The sequence below is a fragment of the Ornithorhynchus anatinus genome, chromosome 2 (assembly GCF_004115215.2).
Source record: "Ornithorhynchus anatinus isolate Pmale09 chromosome 2, mOrnAna1.pri.v4, whole genome shotgun sequence".
NCBI lineage: Eukaryota > Metazoa > Chordata > Mammalia > Monotremata > Ornithorhynchidae > Ornithorhynchus > Ornithorhynchus anatinus.
In genome coordinates, this window is record NC_041729.1 from 84,388,644 (window position 1) to 84,399,854 (window position 11,211).

Here is an 11,211-nt window from a genome sequence, read left to right on the forward strand (position 1 = left end):
AATACATTTCCCAAGGAGGTCCACAACAGGATTTTGTCCATATTTCACATGAGATCCTAGCTTGGACAGTCCATTATCTTTTCATTCAGGGGAATTGCTACATCACAAATTATTGGCATTAGAAAGACATAAGATATTCACATAGGATAAGTATCTCCAGAAAGTTATGGACCCAAGTATATTTTTCTTTCAAAATGTGATTTCCCTTTAACAATCAAAAGGAAATGAGAGACGTAGTGTAGTGATAATCAATGAACTTTCTCTCATGGTCTGCTTAAGAAGCCTAACCTTCTACATAAGATCTCAAAGACCTCTGCCACACACAGTAACACAGTAATCACAGTAAAAGTGTACATGGCAATAAGGAAGATGGTCTTTTCAAAGTGTTCTGGTACCACACATCTAGTGAGCTTAAATTTTTGTCAAGTGACCCAGTGTCACACTGATAAAGGGGTATTACTTGAAAACCAAAGAGATGGCTTTGAAGCCAAAATGCTACCACCTCAAGGATAATCCTAAACAGAACAGAAAGGATATAAAAGACCGTGCAGATGGGCCTTTGAAGGATGTTTTCTTGATCGATGTTTTTACATGCAGCATAAAGATAGAACACAGCTCCAGGAACTATCACTAGCTGTAAAGCCCAGAATACCTAAAATGTCAGAAACAAGTCTCAGTCTAAACTCACCCATAATGACATTGATATTGTTCAACATAGTTCCCCTGGAGAGGGTAATATTTTTTTACATTGACTAACTTTTTTAACATTCTCTTGTCATTCCACTCCTATCTTCGTCTATCCCTAGTTGTTAGTAGGAGTTATTTGGATCTGCCTTTTAAGTAAATGTCATAAAGCAACTCAAAGATTTGTTGTGATAGAAGCAATCAAATCAATCAAATTTAATAATGATAATGGTGTTTGTTAAGAGCTTACTTTAATTTGTAGTCCTCAGTTAATTTTAAAAGACATGAAACAGGCAGTCTTTCAAAGAAACACACACTATACTGGCATGTAACTTTGTCCTAAATTTATAATATAAAATAATTTACACAATCCTTTTTCAAGAAATTGCTTCAACTTTCTTCTCTTTGCCCAGATTAGGATTGCCTTAGACAATTATAGGGAGACTAGATAAAATTGCTTAAACTCCAAATATTTTAAAAAGCTAAGTAATATCTAGATAATTCAGAAGAGCATTTTCTTTATTTTAAATCACATGCATAACTGCTTCAACAGCCTGGTTCTTTCTTGGCCCCATTGTGGTTTAAAAGGAAAAAAAAAGATTTACCTGAGGAGTTATTGGCCTGAACTGGTTGTAACAGAAGAGATTGATTTCCCTCTTGTCAGGGTCACAGCTGAAATGCAAGGCTTCATTCCCATAGACCGCAAAGCCTAGTACCCCAAGGAAGAACATTCGAACTGATCCAAAGGAAAGTGTATGGAATTGACCGATCACTGTAGGTGGCCTGAGCTATGATAGTTCCAGGAAGATTTAATTTGACAGACAACATGTAAAGTAGAAAAACATTTATTATGCAGAATATTGTTGCCATACCAAAATATTTAATGTTTACCACTCAAATATTTTTTTAGTACCCCTTTCCCTCTTTAAAAAGTGTAATATGAAGAGAGGATAATTTTTTTAAAAAGTCACAGTTTTAAATAACTTAAAAATTTTAAATTATTGACATTCCCTGGGTTTTATTTTATTGTGATATGAGCTCTGGGATCCCAGGAGATGAAATTGGAGGTCCAATTTGTACTTTTTGTTTTTCAAACTAAAGCCTAAAAAAAACCTCCAGTATTTCCCATTTCCATTTCCAAATCAGCAAGAACAAACTTCTAAATTCTCCAAACACAGCCATTCCATCTTCATTTCATGAGAGTACATTATGCTTTAAATTATTTTATTAACAAATGAAATCCACTGCTTCTATTTTTAAGTCATGGAATTGGAACAGTTTCTAATGCTACGAGAAAACAAAATAGCTTCATGTATCCATTTTATCTCCGTGTTCAATTAAAAAACACTTAGGCACATAGGTTAATAAATGGGACGATTTGGGGATCTCTAAGATAACTGATTCTCCACAGGAGATGAAAAAGCTTCACTCGTGTATACGGTAAAATTTGCAGATCGGCCCACCCATCGTATTCCATTATTTCATTCAATCGTATTTATTGAGCGCTTACTGTGTGCAGAGCACTGTACTAAGCGCTTGGAAAGTACAATTTGGCAACAAATAGAGACAATCCCTCAAATACTCACACATCCTTCATAGAAATTCTTGATGTAATTTAGAGACATATCTTGGGAGGTGCTATCCTAGAACCACTGTGCATCAGTACCCACCCTTCCTTGCCAATTTGCTGGCTTTCTGACTCAAACTGTTGTTCTCTCCTGACCCTTGCAGCAGAAAACAGTTGTCACTGCACATTCATCTGTCTGTCTATCAACTTTCCTGTCTCAGGACAAAAAAAAAAAAGCCACCACAAAAAGCCAGGGCACGTGGCCTGCCTCATAAGCCCCTAAATGCGCCCAGTCAGCATGATGGCTGTCCCCTCTTCCACCTCACCCTGGAGGCCACCATGGGCCTGGCATGGTAGAGGACCTGCCATCATCCTTTGCACACAGTAACCGCTCAATAAGTACGATTGTTAAGCGCTTATTATGTGCCAGGCACTGTACTAAATGCTGGAGTGGATACGAGCAGAATGATACAAGCGATACAAGCAATCATCCTCTGCTCACAGTGAGCGCTCAATAAATAAGATTGAATGATTCATCAATGAATGAAACCACAGGGTCTTCAGAGACCGGCCCAGCCCTTGCTCTGCGTCTCTCTCTGGACAGGAATCCCGGCTCCGCCACTAGTCTGCTGTGTGACCTTGGACAAGTCATTTCATTGATTGATTCAATCGTATTTACTGAGCACTTATTGTATGCAGAGCACTGTACTGAGCACTTGGAAAGTACAGTTAGGCAAGAGACAATCCCTACCTAACAATGGGCTCACAGTCTAGAAGGGGCCTCAGTTCCCTCATCTGTAAAGTGAGGATCAAGACTGAGAGCCCCAAGTGGGATGGGGACCCTGTGCACCCCAATTTGCTTATAATAATAATAATAATGGTATTTGTTAAGCGTTTACTATGTATCAGGCACTGTACTAAGCACTGGAGTGGATACAAGCAGATACAAGATATCTTCCATTGCACACAGTAAGTGCTCAATAAATTCATTCATTCATTTATATTTATTGAGTGCTTACTACGTGCAGAGCACTGTACTAAGCGCTTGGAATGTACAATTCAGCAATGGATAGAGACAATTCCTGCCCAACTGAACAATTCATTAATGAATGAAACAACATGGTCTTCAGAGACCGGCCCAGCCCTTGCTCTGCGTCTCGCTTTGGATCAGAATCCCGGCTCCACCACAAGTCTACTGTGTGACCTTGGACAAGTCACTTGACTTCTCTGGGCCTCAGTTCCCTCCTCTTTAAAGTGAGAATTAAGACTGAGGTCCCCACGTGGGACGGGGACTGTGTCCACCCCAATTTGCTTGTAATAATAATAATAATAATAATGATGATGAAGGTAGTTGTCAGCTGTGTGACCTTGGGCAAGTCACTTCATTTCTCTGTGCCTCAGTAATCTCATCTATAAAATGGGGGTTAAGACTATGAGCCCCAAGTGGGACAACCTGATCAACTTGTATCTCCCCCAGCACTTAGAACAGTGCTTGGCATATTCATTCATTCATTCAATAGTATTTATTGAGCGCTTACTATGTGCAGAGCACTGTACTAAGCACTTGGAATGTACAATTTGGCAACAGAGACAACCCCTGCCCAGTAACGGGCTCACAGTCTAAACGATATTATTAATGATGGCATTTGTTAAATGTTTACTATGTGGGAAGCACTGTCCTAAGTGCTGGGGCGGATACAAGGTGATCAGGTTGTCCCAGTGGGGTTCACGGTCTTCATCCCCATTTTCCAGATGAGGGAACTGAGACCCAGTGAAGTGACTTACCTAAAGTCACGCAGCTGACAAGCGGCAGAGGCTGGATTTGAACCCACGACCACTGACTCCCCAGCCCGGGCTCTTTCCACTGAGCCACGCAAACGCTCAACAAATACCATCATTATTATTATTACCGTTAGAGAAGCAGCATGGCGTGATGGAAAGGCCGCAGGCTTGGGAGTCAGAGGTCGTGGGTTCTAATCCCAACTCTGCCACTTATCTGCTGTGTGACCTTGGGCAAGTCACTTCACTTCTCTGGGCCTCAGTTCCCTCATCTGAAAAAAATGGGGATAAAGACTGTGAGCCCCACGTGGGACAACCTGATTACATTGTATCTCCCCCAGCGCTTAGAACGGTGCTTGGCACCTAGTAAGTGCTTAACAGTTACCATTATTATTATTATTGCTATTATTCCTCCCTTCTGCCTTGCCTCCTGGTCAGGCGCTGCACCCTGAGCCCTGCGCCCCATGGCTCTGTACCGGGCTAGCCAAAGAGCCCTTCCACTAGCCCCCTTCAGCCCCCCACTACCCTCCATTATCATCCCCTGGCGAGGAGGGGGCCTGCAGCCCCACTGGGGCCCACCACCCTGGCCGGGCAGGGAGAGGGGCCAAGAGGAGGAAGGGGCGAGGTGGGCTCACTCTGCTCCTCCTGCAACTGCTCTGCCTGCCACCGTCACCCCCCGGCCCTTCCTTCCCAGCTCCCGCCTCAATACATGGCCTCTGTCCCGCTCCCCTCCCCATTATCCCATTCCCACGCCTGTCTCCTGGAGAACTGCCCTCTCCCTCTCCCTCCTCTCCCTCTCTTCCTCTCCTTCCTTTCCCTCTCTCTCCTCCCTCTCCTTTCTCTCCTTCTCCCTCTCCCTTCTTTCCCTCTCTCTCTCCTCCCTCTCCTTTCTCTCCTTCTCCCTCTCCCTCCTTTCCCTCTCTCTCCTCCCTCTCCTTTCTCTCCCTCCTCTCCCTCTCCCTCCTTTCCCTCTCTCTCCTCCCTCTCCCTCCTTTCCCTCTCCTCTCTCTCTCTCCCTCCTCTCCCTCCTTTCCCTCTCTTCCTCCCTCTCCCTCCTTTCCGTCTCCCTCTCCCTCCTTTCCCTCTCCTTTCTCTCCCTCTCCCTCCTCTCCCTCTCCCTCCTTTCCCTCTCTCTCCTCCCTCTCTCTCCTTTACCCCTCTCTCCTCCCTTTCCTTTCTCTCCATCTCCCTCCACTCCCTCCCTCTCCCTCCTTTCCTTCTCTCTCCTCCCTCTCCTTTCTCTCCCTCTCCCTCCTTTCCTTCTCTCTCCTCCCTCTCCTTTCTCTCCCTCCTTTCCCTCTCTGTCCTCCCTCTCCTTTCTCTCCATCTCCCTCCACTCTCTCTCCCTCCTTTCCTTCTCTCTCCTCCCTCTCCTTTCTCTCCTTCTCCCTCCTTTCCCTCTCTCTCCTCCCTCTTCTTTCTCTCCCTCCTCTCCCTCTCTCCCCTCATTCATTCAATCGTATTTATTGAGCACTTACTGTGTGCAGAGCACTGTACTAAGCGCTTTGGAGTGTACAATTCAGCAACAGAGACAATCCCTGCCCAACAATGGGCTCACAGTCTCCCTCTTCCTCTGTCTCCCTCTCCCCCTTTCCCTCCTCTTCTCCCTCTCTCTCCTTCTCCCTCTCCCTCCTCTCCTTTCCCCTTCTCTCCCTCTCTCTTCCTCCTCTCCTCCTCCCTTCTCTCCCTCTCCCTTCTCTCCCTCGCTCTCCTCTCCCTCTCCTCAGCAAGACCTTTGGGTTCCTTTTCACCAGTGAACACGCTTGCAGCCCCAAAGATCTGTCTCAAAGGGTCCCATGCCCACTGGATGCAGATTCAGAACTTTAAAAGGCTCTTTACCAAGCCAACCTAAGCTCCAGGATTCTCATTACTTCTGTGTGGATTTAAATGCAGTAATTAAATGACAAAAGACCATAATCAGGCATTTTTCTTGGTTTCTTAAACCTTAAATTTGCCATGGTATATTTGATTCCTGTTAACATATGCAGGGAATGTGTTTATTTTTTGCCTTATGCTGTCAAATCAATGTGTCTATTGGCTTTGTTATATTGTACTCTCCCAAGTTTTGTTTTGTTGTCTATCTCCCCCTTTTAGACTGTGAGACCATGGTTGGGCAGGGATTGTCTCTATCTGTCGCTAAATTGAACATTCCCAGCTCTTAGTACAGTGCTCTGCACACAGTAAGTGCTCAATAAGTACGATTGAATGAATGAATGAGGTGCTTGGTGCTTAGTACAGTGGTCTGCACAGAGTAATCACTCGATAAATACCACTGATTGATTGAGTCGATCAATCACAATCAGTCAGTCATATTTATTGAGCACTTACTGCGCGCAGAGAACTATAATGAGTGCTTAGGAGAGTACAATAGAGCAATGCAGGAACCTGGGTGGCCTCTGTTTTCTTTTAGTTGATTTATAGTAAGTGCATGGCACATTGGAAAGAGCTTAGGACTGGGAGTCAGGAGACAATGGGTTTTTTGCCACCTGCCTGCATTTTAAGATCCTATTGAATAAATGTCTTTGAGATATGGCAGTCTGGAGAGCTAGCTGGATTCATAATTTACACAAATATCTCCATAAGCATGGAGAAAATCACTAGCTTGCTAAGGTTCTCTTCGTTTCAAGGTCTTGAAGACCTAGAATGACTTACAACCTCTGGAATTTTCATGGCAGTAGCTTATTAAAGAAACCTTTACAGAGGCGTATCAAGCCATATCTACAAGAATTCCAACTGTACTTCCAGCTCGGGCAGGGAGGAGACCAGATGCTGGAATGAAGCTTCAGCAATAACACAGATTTATGATTAAAACTGCACAGACCCCTGAGTCATTCTTCACAGAAAAACCTGTATCACAAATCCAATATCTTCAACCACCTGGCCTATAAACTAATAGTGGCAGGTTTGATGATGGTACGACTATTCATTCGGTATTAGCAGGGCTTACTCTTCTCTCATGAGATTTCTTACCCACAGGAAATGAAAAGAAATTGTCCTCTGCCCTTCCTGCAGTGAAGGCTTTGGCCTGGACAAGAATGAGCTTTCAGAATGCATCATGTAATCTGCAATGTTCTGCAAACATTTTTCCAAAAATGTACAAAGGGCATTTCCTCACAAGCTGATATTCTTTGAAAAATTCAGCCAATAAGGAGAATTATTCATTAAACACCTACTGTGTTCAGCACTGTATGGTATGGTACTTAGGCAAGTAAGTTGAAAAAGAGACCAGGACATGGACTCTGGGTTCAGTCTAATGGGGAGGCCTGAAATAAATCACCAGCTAGTGCTGCAGGTGTTTTGTTGTTATTAGCTTTTGGGTTTTTTTTTAATTTAATGGTACTTTTTAGGTGTTTACTATGTGCCAGGCACTGTACTAAGCGCTGGGGTAGATACACACTGATCAGCTTGGACGCAGACCATGTTCTGCATAGGGCTCAAAATCTTAATCCCCATTTTACAGTTGAGGTAACTGAGGCACAGAGAAGTGAAGTGACTTGCTCAAGGTCACACTCCAGACATGTGGTGGAGCTAGGATTAGAACCCAGGTCTTTCTGTCTCTTTCTATTCTAACCCTGGCTCTACCCCTTGTCTCCTGTGTGACCTTGTGGTGTGTCTGCTGTATAACCTTTTGTTGATGGCAAAAGTATGAAAGGATAAATAGATGAATAAATGTATGAATTAATCAAAGTCAATAGCATGCATAAATACTAAGGTGTATAAACACAATTATTCCTCATCTATTCTCACTCCTTTGGAGAAATCATTCACTTCCATGGTTTCAACTATCAACTATCAACTATTGATGGGGATGATTTCCAAATCTACCACTCCAGTCCTCACCTCTCCTCTTCTCTGCAATTTGACATTTCTTTCTGCCTTTAGGACATCTCTACTTGAATGTCCTCCTGTTCCTGACACCTCAAATTTAACAGGTTCAAAACAGATTTTCTCATCTTACTACCCAAGCCCTGTCCTTCCCCTATCTTTCACTTAGACAGCATCACCATCCTCTCTAACTTATAAACCCATAACCTTAGCATTATCCTCAACTCATTTCTCATTCAACCCACATATTCCATTTGCCACCAGACCTTTATACCTTCAAAACATCATTAAATTCCTCATTTTCCTCTCCATCCAAACTAATACAATGCTGATCCAAGCACCTATTATATCCCACTCTTACCCCATTGTTGGGCAGGGATTGTCTCTGTTGCCAAATTGTACATTCCAAGCACTTAGTACAGTGCTCTGCACACAGTGAGTGCTCAATAAATACTATTGAATGAATCCCTCTGGGTAGTTTCAGATCTTTGGTGGGTGAGACTAGAGGGATGAACCTCTCCTTTGCTCAATCCTCAGGCACCCGCTTGCAGAGGGAATCCCTTCCCACAAGTGTGACCCTAGGCCTCCGGGCTGAGTGGGAATTGCTGGAAGCTCAGCTTCTCTTCCCTCCAGGGTAATCCCAGGTCGCCCTTGGGCCGGGGTAAGGGGGCCTCCCACACCCCCCTTTAGTCAGTTCTTTGGTCCCTGGCTTGCCAAGTGGACCCTGGGATGGTTAGCAGTCTTCTTTGATGATCAAAGGTGTGTGTGTGATCAAAGGGTGGGGGAGAAAGGGATTGAGGGGGGTGGCTCACACTCACTGGTCAACAGTGTCCAAGAGATGAAGAGAGATTAAGATAAAATAGTACAACCCATTAGAGTTGGTGAGCTGGAGGGTTTTGAGCAAGAAGAAAACAGGTTCAGTGGTAGCACTAGAAAGGTAACATTTATTTAGTGCCCAAGGTGGAGTGCAGTGGTTCAATGCACGTGGGAAGTACCAGATAATGAAGAGATACAACCCCCGCTATCAAGGAGTTTACACTCTAATGGAGAGATAAATATAAAAAATATTTAGTTATCGGTCAAAATAAATGAATTGAGCAGACACACATGTGAGTGTCAGAGTTGGCTGAAGGGCTGAGATGGTTCAGAGGGGAAAATAATCAGGGAAAGGAGGAAATGGAATTTTGGAAGGACTTGAATGCTGAAAGAGAGGTGGACTGTCAGGTGACGGGAGGGAGTTCAAAACTGGGGGAAGACCTTGAGGAAGGAATGGAAATAGGAGACTTGAGAGAGAGGTACAGCAAGGTGATTGGCTTGTTAGGAACAAAGATAGTGACTTGTGAAACTGTGGGAAAAGAAAATAGTTAAGTAAGGTGGAGCCAGGTGCTGGAGAGTCTTAAAACTGTGAGGAATTTTGGTTTGAAGTGAAGAGATGGAGGGAGCCAATGAAGGGTTCTGAGAAGAGGAGGGGTGTGGGCCAAGTGATGCTGTAGCATGATGATCCAAGGACTCAATCGATCACATTTATTGAGCACTTATTCATTCATTCAGTCAGTCATTCATTTATTAGGGCTTACTGTGTGCAGAGCACTGTACTAAATGCTTGGGAGAGTACAATACAGCAATAAACAGTCACATTCCCTGCCCACAACGGGCTTACAGTCTAGAGTGGGGGAGATAGGCATCAATACAAATAAATTAAATTACAGATGTGCTTCTCATGCACAGATCACTTTACTGACTACTTGGAAGAGTACAATATAATAGAATTGGTAGACAATTTAGTCTATAAACTAACTGTCTAGGAGGGAGACAGAGATTCAAATAAATTATGGTTATGTACGTAAGTGCTGTGGACCTGAGGGTGGAGGGAATAAGGGTAGAAATCCAAGTGCAAGGATGACATAGAAGGTAGAAGGAGTAGGGGAAATCAGGACTTAGGTGGGGAAGTCCCTCTTGGAGGAGATAAGATTTTAATAAGGCTTTAAAAATGGGGAAAGTGTTGGTCTGTCAGAGATGAAGTGGGAGGAAGTTCCAGACTAGAGGCAGGACATGGGCAAGGAGATTGAGGTAGTTGGCATTAGATGAGTGAAATGTGTGGACTGAGTTGTAGGAAATCAGCTAGGTAAGATAGATGACAAGGTAATAATAATAATTATAATACATAATTATGGTATTTGTTAAATGCTTACTATGTGCCAAGCACTGTTCTAAGCACTGGGGTAGATACAAGGTAATCAGGTTGTACCACATGGGGCTCACAGTCTTGATCCCCATTTTACAGTCGAGGTAACTGAGGCCCAGAGAAGTGAAGTGACTTGCCCAAACTCACACAGCTGATGCGTGGAGGGCCGGGGTTAGAACCCACGCTTTCTGACTCCCACATCCATGCTCTTTCCATTAAGCCATGCTGCTTCTCATGATTGAATGCTTTAAAGCCAATGTTAAAGAACCACTGGAGAGGCTTGAAGAGTGGGGAAACATGGGCTTAATGGCTTTTGAGAAAAATGGTCCAAGCAGCAGAGTGAAGTATGGACTGGAGTGGAGAGAGACAGGAGGCAGGGAAGTCAGAGAGGAGGCTGATGCAGTAGTCAAGGTAGGTTAGGATAAGTGAATGGAGAGGAAAGGGCAGATTTTAACGATGCAGTCTGTAAACTAGACTGTTATGGGCTAGGAACAAATTCTCTGATTCTGTTGTATCAGAATCAGTGCTTGTTCTCTCCCAAACGCAAAGTACAGTGCTCTGCACCTAGCAATTATTAAGTAAATACCACTGATCGATTGCTGTTGAGAAGGTTGAACCTACAGGAGATGGTGACAGATGGAATATGTTCGTTGAATGAGAGAGCTGAATTGAGGATAATTTCAAGGTTACAGTTTTGTGAGATGGGGAGGATGGTGGTGCTGTCTACAGTGATAACAGAGTCAGGGAGAGGATAGGGTTTGGGTAGGAAAATGAAGAGCTCTGAGCAGCATCATGTAGTATAAATTACATATGGGAAGAGGTTGGAAGATGAGAGATCAATAAAGAGGCTAATGCACCAATCTGGATGGGGCAAGACCAGAGTTTGTACCAGAGTCATAGCAGTTTGGGTGGAGAATATTCAATCTATCATTAAATCCTGTCAGTTCAAACTTTACAAGAGCAGTAAAATCTGCCCTTTTCCTCTTCATCCAAAATGCTACCATGTTAATCCAAGCACTTGTCCTATCCCTCCTTGCTGACCACCCTGCCTCCTGTCTCTCTCCACTCCAGTCTATACTGCACTCTGCTGCCTGGATCATTTTTCTACAAAAAAGTTCAGTCCATGTTTCTCCACTCTTCAAGAGCCTCCAGTGGTTGCCCATCCACCCCT

At 43.8% G+C, this 11,211-nt stretch overlaps 1 protein-coding gene across 1 annotated transcript; it reads right to left on the reverse strand.

Moving 5' to 3' along the window:
* Positions 1-263: 263 nt before the first annotated feature.
* GJE1 (gap junction protein epsilon 1) lies at positions 264-2,309 on the reverse strand. The gene is given in 4 exon segments (XM_029052303.1): positions 264-412; positions 415-652; positions 1,290-1,472; positions 2,271-2,309. Coding segments are annotated over 4 exon segments (609 nt in total).
* Positions 2,310-11,211: the final 8,902 nt, after the last annotated feature.